This window comes from Salvelinus alpinus, chromosome 6 (genome assembly GCF_045679555.1).
Source record: "Salvelinus alpinus chromosome 6, SLU_Salpinus.1, whole genome shotgun sequence".
In the NCBI taxonomy this organism is placed as follows: domain Eukaryota; kingdom Metazoa; phylum Chordata; class Actinopteri; order Salmoniformes; family Salmonidae; genus Salvelinus; species Salvelinus alpinus.
The window spans coordinates 69,092,872-69,105,719 of record NC_092091.1 but is presented as its reverse complement, the minus strand read 5'-3'; the positions used below and the strand labels follow the sequence as shown (position 1 = coordinate 69,105,719).

Below are 12,848 nucleotides of genomic sequence, written 5' to 3'. Positions count from 1 at the left end.
GAGATGAGGATGTCACTGGCTGGCTGGCTGCTGCAGCAGAGTGACTGACTCCCACATGTATGTTCTGACTGACTGCCTCCAGGTTTCAACCACACATCAGTGTCTGGGTATTGTGTGTCAGACTTGTCTCAACCTGTGACATTCTCAGTCTCTACTCTTAAAAATGATGACCGTCTTTGGTTTTGTAACAACAGAGTATCGCTTTATAGTATTTTAAGACCAGCCGGTGGGTACAGTATCTCTGCAATATGATTGCTGTGTGTTGGAGAGGCCAGCAGGGTGAATTGCTCCTGATAAGAGGTGAGTGGAGGGGATAGCAGAGACTCTCTCTCTGTCTCTCCCTGTGGTCCAGCGTCGGGGAAGGCTGATGGTCTCTAAGGGGCTCAATTGCACCGCTGTTACCGACTGCTTCCTCTCTGACCTTTCCTAACGGTGTGCCACACACTCACTGATACACACACACACACACACACACACACACACACACACACACACACACACACACACACACACACACACACACACACACACACACACACACACACACACACACACACACACACACACTGATACACACGACCGCTGAGCGTCTGTGTGGGCAATGAAGCAGCAGGAGAGGAGAGGATGCGGCAGGACTTGGACTCTCCCCATAAACCAATCAGCTCCATCGCTCTTTTAACCTTCACACTCTCCTCTGTTCTGCGGTCTCTCTCTCTTTCCTCTCTCTCCTTTTTATTTCTCTCTTGTGCTATTATTATTTCTCCCCTCTTATTTCTCTCTTCATCTCTGTTTTTGCCTCTTTCTCTTCTTCCTTGTCTCTCTTTTCTTTCCTCGCTCTCTCTCTCTCAATTTTTCAATTTCAATTCAATTCAATTTGCTTTATTGGCATGACGTAACAATGTACATATTGCCAAAGCTTACTTTGGATATTTACAATATTAAAATAATAAGAATCAAAATTATCAACGGGACAACAGTAACAACAATAACCAAGGTTCAAAATAACCATACATTGAACAATAATAAAAAGCACACAGTAGAGGACATGTGCAGGTTGATTGGTCTGTCAGACATGGTCCCACATCTTTTTATTATCAGTGGATATTTGCCTAATTCTGCCCTGCATGCATTGTTTATAGTTTTCCTCTGGACATGTAGGAGAATATTACAGAACTCTGCATGCAGGGTTTCAATGGGGTGTTTGTCCCATTTGGTGAAATCTTGTTTTGGCATGAAGTGCAATTGGTTCAATGATACATTCAATTAGTTTTAGCCAAATTTTAATAGGTATTTCAATTTGAATTAGTTTTTTAATGGTGTAGAATTCCCTGCGTGCTTTCTCTCTCAGTTCATTCACTGCATCATGAAGGTGTCCAGTTGAGCTTATTTTTAAACCTAAGTATTTGTAGTGTGTGCAGTATTCTATATATTTTGTACCTATTGAGAACTTTGGTCTAATTACCTGAGATCTGGATCTTCTATGGAAAATCCTCTCTCTCTCTCTGTCTCTCTCTCTCTCTCTCTCTGTCTCTCTCTCTCTGTCTCTCTCTCTTCCCCCCCGTCCACTAGAGATATATGGAGGTCATGTCTCTTTACTCAACCAGGGATATTAGCAGTTATTTTGGTGTCAGGTCCCTATTACATCACATACTAGACAGACACTCAGCCTGATGCTAATGGCTCATGATACGCATGGCTGTGTTATTTAATGGTTCCATTTACATGTCTGTAGTGCGGACTGAGAGGCGTTTAACAGAGTTGTGTGTGTGCTTTTGGTTTTACTGTCCTTGTGGGGACCAGAAGTCCCCAAGCCATTTCGCCGGTCCCCACAAGGAAAAAGGCTGTTTTAGGGTTTAGGCTTAGGGGTTAGGTTTAGGGATTAGGTTACAGTTAGGGTTAGGAATAGGGGTTTGGGTTTAGGTTTAGGGAAAATAGGATTTTGAATGGGAATCAATTGTTTGGTCCCCACAAAGATAGTAAAACAAACGTGTGTGCAGTCTAAGATTAGACATCCACTGACCCCATTATATTGGGCACACAATTTATACTGTGTACCCAGTGTGATTTTATCAGTTAAATGCTGAACTGGACTGAACAGTAGGGGATCCTAACAAACCCTTTTTATTTATTACATTTTTTTGTACAAACTTGCCACTTCCAAGACAAGTAAACAACTGCACTGTCTCTCTCTGAGGTCTGAGAGACACCAAATTATTTTTCAGCTTGAGAACATACATGCTGGATGATTAGGGTCTGGGGCCAGAGTACCCAGAGCAGGCTGTGTGTTGTGTTGTGGAGTATTGATTGCTGGTGGTGGGGTTGAAGTGTGATCTGTGATGACCAGGGTTGGGGCCGTGGCCCAGTGGGAGCTCTAAGGGGCCTGGGAAGCAATGATGTGGCTAATGCCCTGCCACTCCGACCAGAGCCCCTCTGCAATCAATCAGTCAGGACTCTCTCTCTGTGTGTCTGGTTCTCTCTCCTTTCATTAGAGGCAGAAACCCAGGCTGCGTTTGTTTGGGGGGCTTTGTGTTGTAAAGGCGGGCCGTGTAACGGATGTCCTCTGTGAATATCTCTCACCAGTACACAAAAATCTATACTTGTCACATCGGTGGAGTGTGAGAGAAAGTGTGTGTGTGTGTCTGTCTCTGAGTGTGTGTGTGTGTGTGTGTGTGTGTGTGTCTGTCTCTGAGTGTGTGTGTGTGTGCATGCGTCCATGTGTGTGCTGCCGCTCCCGCTCCTCTCTGTTCTCTTTGTCCTTGTTAATAATAACAGGGTTCAGAGCTCACATTTCCCTCTCTGCAGGGCAGCCGTGTCATATCAGCAGTAAACAAGCTCTTTCCTTCAAGAGGCGCTCGACAAGAAGTCTCCCCAGCCCTGCCTGGCCACTCAAGCAGAAACCTGCTCTGCTCCCTTTCTCTCTCTCTCTTATTCTTCCTCTCTTTCTGTCTCTCGTCTTTCCTCCTCTCCTCCCTCCCTAGCTCTAGCCTGCCTGTTTTAAAGTGTTTTCTTCCTCCACTCTGTTAAGGTCAGAATAATAGAGGCGTTCCTGTCAGGAACATCTAGATGTTCTCCTTCTCTGCCCTGAAAGTCCCACCTTGAAATCTTTTCTTTCAAAAAAATACTCAGTCATTGCCGCCCCAAATGGGTGGTGACCCCAGTCAATGACCAGTACCCCGCTGAGGGGAGAGGGGGTGAAGGAGGGGGGAGGGTAGTGTGAAGAGGGTTCAAAGTGCTCTCTCTCCCGGTTGACTTGACCATATTAATGCTGTACCTGTAACGAACGTCGGAGGCTGGAGGAACACTTGTCAGAGAGAAGGAGAGGAACTGCAATGCCAGAGAGAGGTGATGCTTCCTCAATAATGGAGCACATCCTTGTTGTAGCTACATGTTACAGTAACAAGAGTTATATCTGACCTGGGGGGTGTACAGCAGTGGGACGAGCTATAGGAGGACTCATTGTAATGGCTGGAAAGGAATTTTTTATTTATTTTACCTTTATTTAACTAGGCAAGTCAGTTAAGAACAAATTCTTATTTACAATGACGGCCTAGGAACAGTGAGTTAACTGCCTGTTCAGGGGCAGAACGACAGATTTGTACCTTGTCAGCTCGGGGATTTGAACTTGCAACCTTTCGGTTACTAGTCCAACGCTCTAACCACTAGGCTACCCTGCCGCCCCGAAAGGAATGAAGGGGCCAGAGTCAAATGTTGTTTCCATGTGTTTGATATCGTTCCATTTATTCCATACCAGCCATTACAATGATCCCATCCTCCTATAGCTCCTCCCGCCAGCCTCCACTGGTGTACAGTTCTGTACTAGACTGACACTGTCAGTAATTAAATTATTTACGCTGTTTCTAGGTCAATTTTTGATCTTTTGGAAATACACCGCTCTCAATGTAAGATTTAAGTCATTTGAACTTTTCAGATAGATTTGTCACCACTCCCAACCCCCGACCGGTTTCACATTTCAGTGACATCATTTGATTTCCCTGTGCACTGCATGTGTGAAGTGGCCACATTGTGTAACGTAACCTCCTGTATGTCTCTGGCCGGCAGACGGACGAGAACGAGGAGCTGCGGAGGGCCCATGAGAAACGCCACGAGCGCCTGCGTCTCGTCCAGACCAACTACCGGACGGTCAAAGACCAGCTCCGAGAGGTGGAGGACGCACAGGGCCTGTGAGTACCCTACTAGAACTAGAATTCAATATTCTACTCTACTAGAATTCTATTTCTATGGTACCACTTCCATCCAGCGGCAGACTGACGTTCTGGTATAGAGTGGCAGGTGACACACTTGCAGACTGACGTTCTGGTATAGAGTGGCAGGTGACACACTTCCACCCAGCGGCAGACCGACGTTCTGGTATAGAGTGGCAGGTGACACACTTCCACCCAGCGGCAGACCGACGTTCTGGTATAGAGTGGCAGGTGACACACTTCCACCCAGCGGCAGACCGACGTTCTGGTATAGAGTGGCAGGTGACACACTTCCACCCAGCGGCAGACCGACGTTCTGGTATAGAGTGGCAGGTGACACACTTCCACCCAGCGGCAGACCGACGTTCTGGTATAGAGTGGCAGGTGACACACGTCTACCCAGCGGCAGACTGACGTTCTGGTATAGAGTGGCAGGTGACACACGTCTACCCAGCGGCAGACTGACGTTCTGGTATAGAGTGGCAGGTGACACACTTCCACCCAGCGGCAGACTGACGTTCTGGTATAGAGTGGCAGGTGACACACGTCTACCCAGCGGCAGACTGACGTTCTGGTATAGAGTGGCAGGTGACACACTTCCACCCAGCGGCAGACTGACGTTCTGGTATAGAGTGGCAGGTGACACACTTCTACCCAGCAGACTGACGTTCTGGTATAGAGTGGCAGGTGACACACGTCTACCCAGCGGCAGACTGACGTTCTGGTATAGAGTGGCAGGTGACACACTTCCACCCAGCAGCAGACTGACGTTCTGGTATAGAGTGGCAGGTGACACTTCCACCTAGCGGCAGACTGACGTTCTGGTATAGAGTGGCAGGTGACACACTTCCACACAGCGGCAGACTGACGTTCTGGTATAGAGTGGCAGGTGACACTTCCACCCAGCGGCATACCGACGTTCTGGTATAGAGTGGCAGGTGACACACTTCCACACAGCGGCAGACTGACGTTCTGGTATAGAGTGGCAGGTGACACACTTCTACCAAGTGGTGCTCTGCTGGCTTGGATATTGTCTTTTCACATTATTCCAGGAACTATTAGGTATGTGTAACCAAGCCAGCACAGACTTTTTTTTAAATCCTGGATTTTATCAGCTCAAACCATGTCGCAATCCGTTCCCTTTAGCCTGGAGTTAATGTGAACTTGCCTTGGGGAGTGTTTAAAGGCACGTAACTCCTCTCTCTTTAGTTAAGCCCTTCTGAACCCCCTGGAACACATCAGAACCCAACTGAAACGCTCTCAAATACTCCCATGACCTTTACTCTTTATGTTACATGTCATCACCTGACCTACTGTGTGGGAGGATTACACCTTTACCTTTGAAAAAGCTTCACTGGTTTTAAGCAAATCAATTTAGTTGCTTAGCGTTTGAGTCGCTGTGCGTGTCTTTGTTTCTCTCTCTGTCTCTCTCCTTCTTCCCCTGGCATCAATTAGGACTTGAGGGCAGGAGGCTGAAGGTGTCCGTTATAGAGGGGACAGGGTGTCTGAGAAACTCCTGGGGAGGGACGGGGGACGAGGTGGAGAGGGGGTGATTTGAAGGGGAGTGATTTCCTCTTCCGATCCCCTTGGTTTGATCTAGATTAAAACCCCGGGGTTTTCACACAAAGAGGGCAACGTGGCGGCAAATGTCATTAACGTGACACACACTCTTTCTCCCTCTTTCTGACTTCCTCCCCCAAAGCTTCAGGCAGCGAGAAGAACCTTTTAAAACACTAACTAATGGAAGCGTATGTGGGGTTGGTATCCACACGGGACCGACGTGTTGACCCTGTCAGCTGTTTTCTCCCCGGGTTAATTAAAGAAAACAGCGGCTGCAACGTGAGGCCGTGTGAAAGTAGAGCGAGCGAGTATTCACCATCCACCACCTCCCCGCCGTTCGGCTAGGAGCAGCTCAGCGGAGCACGGAACAAAGACAGGCAGACAGAGAGAGCGTGTGACAGACAGAGAGAACGAAGAGAGCATCACTTGGAAACAACACCATTTGTGCCCGTCTGTACATTTTAGCAGGTTATCAAGAAAGTGTGGTGTGTGTGGTTGTCTCCTTGTTGTGGGAGGATCTTGATGAAAACGAGGGCACACTTTGCTAGCAGGGAAAAAATAGGGCTGTCTGATATTTTTCTCTGTTTGTAACCTCTTGAGGCAATAAGTCATATTAAAAAGGTACAATTTTAAATGTTATAAAGCTGTTTTGTTGCAAACAGGGAATTGGTGACTCATAATACACATTCAACCAAGACTCCATCAGACTGACCTGTCACCTGCATATTGGCATCATCATTTGACAGGAGACAGAATTGACACGATATGCAGCTTTGCCCTTTTCATCCTCAGCCTTTGATGGCGCCACCCAGGCAGCCCCTCAGCCCTATGATCGTTGGCATTCACTTGGATGGGTTAACCCCTCATATCCATCCTTAACTAGTCCCAAACCCAGTGGGGTAATGCCAGTCTGAACGGGGAGACAATGGAGAAACCACTTAAACACTACCCCTGTTAGAGCCGTGGAATCAGGCCTAACAAGTCAGGGGGGAAAACGTCGACTCTCATTGCATTTTGGGCTTGTTAGGGATTTCCCAGTTGCCTCCACGCTGTGTTGATTGTTTTCAGGGAAAGTGGTGGGGGTGGGGAGGGGCTTCTTTTATGCCCTCCCTTTGTGTGTTAGACTGAAAGGGGGGGGTAAACTGTTCTGAAGACCACCTCTGCCTGCCTCTTATTCTGTTCTGGAGTTTAAATTGAATAGACCACCTCCTCCCCCCATTATGACAGGTGAAACCATTAGCATTAGTAGCATTAGTTTGTGCTTCCTCTTCAGCATGTTGCTGCTGCCACCCTCACATTCATCTGGTTTCTCTCTCCAGGAGAGGGACTTATTGAGTGACTGAGTTATTATTGGTCCTCTATGGGTCTGGGTTGATGTGCAGTGAGTGCAGTGGCTGTTTCCCAAATGGCACCCTATTCCCTATAGTTCAGGCTCTGGTTAAAAGTAGTGCACTATTTTGAGAATATCGTTCCATTTCAGACACAGCCAGTGTGTGTGGGTGGAGTGGACACTGGAGCAGGAAGTAGGAAGTAGGGTAACTACCAGCGAATCAGAGCACAGCTGCAGGCCCTGGACTCTCTCTCTCCTCATCAGCATGCAGCCGACACACGGCCGGGCTGGGCCGCTCCGGAGAAACAGCACTGTCATTCATGATTACCACCAGACGCGCCCAAACGGAATAAAAGAGCAGAAAAAACCCAACTTCTTATTTATATTAGAGAGAAGAAAGTTTTAATCAGACTGGGATGACGGGATGAGTAAATAAATGAAAGGTTATTAAAACATCTGCAGTCTGATCAAAGTTGCGCCGGGTAACAGATTCCCCTCGAATTAAAAGCAATTAGCCGGAGAGTCTTCTCTGTGAATAAAGTGCTCTCCCATTTCTGTTTCCTCGCTGCTTAATAACGGAAACTAGTTGACTGCTGGGGGGAAGCACTGAGGGCTGGACTGGTGCTGGATCCAAAATGGACTCCTAGTCGCTACCCCCTAGGCACTCCCTGAAGATCTAAATGCTCCTCTCGGCCTATCAGAAGACGGTGTGAATCATTTACATATTTACCCTTTAGTCATTTAGCAGATGCTCTTATCCAGAGCAGCTTACAGGAGTAATTAGGGTTAAGTGACTTGCTCAAGGGCACATCGACTGATTGTTCCCCTAGTTGGCTCGAGGATTCGAACCAGCAACCTTTCTGTTACTGGCCCAACGCTCTTAACTGCTAGGCTACCTCAATTACAATATTGCTTACCATATCCCTGGTAGCAGGTCTGTCTGATCAGATCCACAGGACGGCAGGCTGTAGGGGCTTGCTCATGCATACAACACACAGTGTAGAGAAATGCACTTTGCATCGCAATACTCTCCCCACTCACCATAAGAATACATATAGAATACTCTTCAGTGTCTAAGTTTTGTTGTGGGAAGTTCCAGTGATCTCTCTTCTGTATCAGAGAGAGAGAGTCTTTGCTCTCGGGGAAAGAACCCGGGGATCACAGGACAGCTCAGACACACTACAGCACCACACTGTCGGCACCATACCACAAGTTAAAGGGCTCCAAATTGCTCACAGGGGCATTAGCGGTATCAATTGTAAAAAATGTGCTGTTCCTACTGTTGCCTTCCCCCTCCCAGGAACGGGGTCTTAACTGGTATTAGCGTGGCAGAGCGGCGTCTACATAGCCCATAATGACCACGGGAAAGAAACCCTGGACCATATAGATATAACCCTGGTTTCGCCTACCTCGGAATCCATTTCCACTCCTTCCTTCTTTGATTGATTGAAAATGAGAGAGAGAGAGAGAGATGCGTTCTCAAATTTTCTTCTTTATTAGATGGTTTTGTCTCTGTGTCTTTGCACCAGAAGTGTTCAAATGAAGGACTGATTGGTGGTGGAGGGTGGGTAGGCTGGGATTGATTGATGAGGAGGATACTGGAGGGCTGAGGGGAAATAGGCGGTGGGTGTGTGTCTGCCACGCCACCGTGTAAAAGTGTCATTAAGTATTCATAAGTGACGTGTGTGTCAGCCATTATTTACATCTACATGGCACACTGGGAATCCTCTGCAGTCCGCAGCCTAGCCACACGGGCACTGCCCTGGGATTTAACTAACACCAACTGTGTGTGTGCACTTATGTGTACACTTGATTTGCCACTGAAGTATCAAAGTCAAGGCCGCTCATTTGAATACGGCTACAAATCTCTAAATAACAACAGTTCTCCCGATGTGAATTGACCAGGGGCTGCCAGGTATGGTACTAACTGTTCTCCCCTGGGTCCTCGGTGTGTGTGTGTGTGTGTGTTGGTGCAGGCCCAGGGGCAGGGCCCAGCAGCGGGCAGAGCCGTGGCAGCTCCGCCAGGAGAACAGCGATGCGGTGTGGAACGAGCTGGCCTACTTCAAACACCTCAACAAGAAGCTCACTACACACAAGTAAGTCCCACTCCTCTCTGTCTCTCTCTCTGTCTCTCTCTCTCTCTCTGTGTCTCTATACCTCCTCAGTTGGCCTGATTGCTTGCTGATATAGAGTATTGTCGTTTGCACACACACACACCGTTACACACACATACATGTTTTACACACACACGCCCTCACCTCTGTCTGACCTCTCGACCTCTCCCCCGCAGTTTGTCGGTGTTAAACTTTGAGCACGCCCTTCTGAACTTCACAGCGTCCGTCTCCCCTCCTCATTATTTCCAGCCAGCAGGTTCCAACACTAGATCATTAGCCCCGTCTCTCATTTGGAAAATTGCCGGCCCGAAGATTTTGTTGGTTGGAGAAAAAATATCACATTATCGGTGTGCTCTGGCCGTGTCTTTGTGAAGCGTCTTCATTTCCGTGTTGTTTCTAATGATAGTGAGAAATAGATTGTTTGAAGCTGGCAACAGTTCCATGTTCCACATCATATATATTTGAATCATTCTACACGGCGGCCAGCAAAAACATTTGTTCATTAAAGTAATTTTACCTGACACTTTTTTGCAACGAACGTGGGAACGGGCGGGTCTGTTAGTTGCAGCTCTGGGGTATGATTCCATTCATCACCACTACCAATGAATTATATCAAATACCTAACTGGACCTTTCTGTTCTCTGATCTGTGGCTATGTCAATGTGTTTGGTAAAGGAGAGCTACCTAAGAACGTATACAGACAGTTGAGTATTATGGGGACATGAGCCTCCGTGACAATAGCGGTGTAACGAGAGAGGGAGAGAGAGAGAAAAGGGTGGGGGACAGGGATTGTGTTAATTACCAGGGCTGTTGGAGGTGTTGCTCTTCATTAGGGCCTCTGACTGCGGCTCTCTAACTCTGCCAGGGCTCATGCTGCTGTACAGCCCAGACCAGACCAACCACTGACCAGCCAGTCCTCTGTTTGATCTGGAGCAGCCTCCCCTACCCGTCCCTACTCTACCCCGTCCCTACTCTACCCCGTCCCTACTCTACCCCGTTCCTACTCCACCCCGTCCCGACACTACCCCGTTCCCTACTCTACCCTGTTCCCTACTCTACCCCGTCCCTACTCTACCCCGTCCCTACTCTACCCCGTCCCTACTCTACCCCGTTCCTACTCTACCCCGTTCCTACTCTACCCCGTTCCTACTCTACCCCGTTCCTACTCTACCCCGTTCCCTACTCTACCCCGTTCCTACTCTACCCCGTTCCTACTCTACCCCGTTCCCTACTCTACCCCGTTCCCTACTCTACCCCGTTCCCTACTCTACCCCACCTCTGTAGTGTGGTGCTGTAGCAGGCTGAGGCCTGGGCTCTCCTTCCCCTCTCCTCCTCCTCCCCTCTCCTCCTCTTCCCCTTCTTCCCTCCTCCTCCTCCCCTCTCTTCCTCCTCCCCCCCTCTCCTCCTCTTCCCCTCTTCCCCTCTCCTCCTTCTCTTCCCCTCTCCTCCTCCTCTCCTCTCCTCCTCTTCCCCTCTCCTCCTCTTCCCCCCTCCTCCTCCCCTCTCCTCCTCTTCCCTCTCCTCCTCCTGTCCGGTCCTCCTAATCCCAGATGATCTCATTATGATCTAGCCCGGCTGCCTCTCTCTCTCTTTCTCTGAGCCAGAGCTGTCCGAGCTAATTACAGACCAGGCATACAGCCGCCACAGCTCCAGCCGCCGCTGCCCGTTAAGGATCCTCCCGGCCGGGCAAGCGGCTGCAACGTCCTGCCCGGTCCTTGCAACTGACCTGCGAGTAGCATCAGGCTGTGCAGCCCCTGTCCTCCGGGGTTAGTGCTGATCCCCGTCAACCCAGCCAGGCACCCAGCGCCCACGCCAAGGCCCAAAGTAAACTTGGCGGAGGTCTCTATCTCGTGCTTTAGAAAAATGACCCCCCCCCACACACAGAACCGCCACGCTTTGATCCTGGCCCCGGCAACATCCCCGACGACCATTAGACGGCTCAGTGTGCAAAAGCAAGCAGCAGGCACACCGTCCGTCCGACCACCTTCCCCACTCCCCCTTCTCCTCTCCTCACCCCATCTCCCTTTATATCTATTGGGAGTGTTTGGGAAGGCGGGTGTGTGGGAGGGCAGGGGAAGAGGGGGGCAAGAAACGAAGCATACACGGTGCAATTAGGCTGGGCTTCTATATCAAGCTGTTTGGCGGCTCCGGCGATGTAAATTACTGTTGATAGCCAACAATTAAGGAGATGGGAGCCGTGTTGGTGCAATAACTAGACCAACACACACCCCCAGCCCTAAACTTCGGATGTATCCCAAAATGGCACCCTATTCCCTATATAGTGGACTACTTTTGACCAGACCACTGTGGGCCCGACGCTGGTCAAAAGCAGTGCACTATATAGGGAATAGGGTTCCATTTGGAACGTAGACATCTAGTGCTTCTGCAAGGCCCAATAATAAGTGGCAGTTTGCCATTCTGCCGTCCATATTAAGATGATTGTGCTTGTGAAGGTTGTGCCTCCTCGTAAGTGTTAGCTATGATTTGCTAATGGCTAATTATCTCCTGGCTGGAGGTAGGAGGAGGAGTTTGGGGCCCAATAACAGTCCAGCGAAGGCTGCTGTTAGGATGTTTAGATGCTTAAAGGATGTTCTCTCACTCCTCTCATTTCCTTTCTCTCTCTCTCTGTTGGGCTAAAGTCTTTCTCTCCTCTCTCTCTCTGTTGGGCTAAAGTCTTTCTCTCTCTCTGTTGGGCTAAAGTCTCTCTCTCTCTCTCTCTCTCTGTTGGGCTAAAGTCTCTCTCTCTCTCTCTCTCTCTCTCTCTCTCTCTCTCTCTCTCTCTCTCTCTCTCTCTCTCTCTCTCTCTCTCTCTCTCTCTCTCTCTCTCTGTTGGGCTAAAGTCTCTCTCTCTCTCTCTCTCTCTCTCTGTTGGGCTAAAGTCTCTCTCTCAATTTCAATTTCAGGGCTTTATTGGCATGGGAAACATGTTAACATTGCCAAAGCAAGTGAAGTAGATAATAAGCAAAAGTGGAAAAAAAACAATAAAACTGAACAGTAAACATTACACTCACAAACGTTCCAAAACAATAGACATTTCAAAAGTTATATTATGTGCAAATAGTTCAAGTAAAAAAGGGAAAATAAATAAACATAAATATAGGTTGTATTTACAATGGTGTTTGTTCTTCACTGGTTGCCCTTTTCTTGTGGCAACAGGTCACAAATTGTGCTGCTGTGATGACACACTGTGGTATTTCACCCAATAGATATGGGAGTTTATCAAAATTGGATTTGGTTTCGAATTCTTTGTGGATCTGTGTAATCTGAGTGAAATATGTTTCTCGAATATGGTAATTCATTTGGCAGGAGGTTAGGACGTGCTGCTCAGTTTCCACCTCATTTTGTGGGCAATGTGCACATAGCCTGTCTTCTCTTGAGAGCCAGGTCTGCCTACGGCAACCTTTCTCAATAGCAAGGCTATGCTCACTGAGTCTGTACATAGTCAGCTTTCCTTCAGTTTGGGTCAGTCACAGTGGTCAGGTATTCTGCCACTGTTTACTCTCTGTTTTGGGCCAAATATCATTCTAGTTTGCTCTGTTTTTTTGTAAATGCTTTCTGATGTGCCAAGTAATTATCTCTTTGTTTTCTCATGATTTAGTTGGGTCTAATTGTGTTGCTGTTCTGGGGCTCTGTGGGGTCTGT

The 12,848-nt window shown here is 48.3% G+C and overlaps 1 protein-coding gene across 3 annotated transcripts in view; it reads left to right on the top strand.

Annotated features, from left to right (window-relative positions):
• cntln (centlein, centrosomal protein) overlaps positions 1-12,848 on the top strand; it is a 148,044-nt gene that overhangs the window by 58,180 nt on the left and 77,016 nt on the right. For all 3 annotated transcript variants that reach the window (XM_071407647.1, XM_071407646.1, XM_071407648.1), the window contains 2 exons: positions 4,060-4,181; positions 9,069-9,188. In XM_071407647.1, the coding sequence (XP_071263748.1) occupies positions 4,060-4,181; positions 9,069-9,188 (242 nt within the window). The remainder of the gene's footprint in view (positions 1-4,059; positions 4,182-9,068; positions 9,189-12,848) is intronic.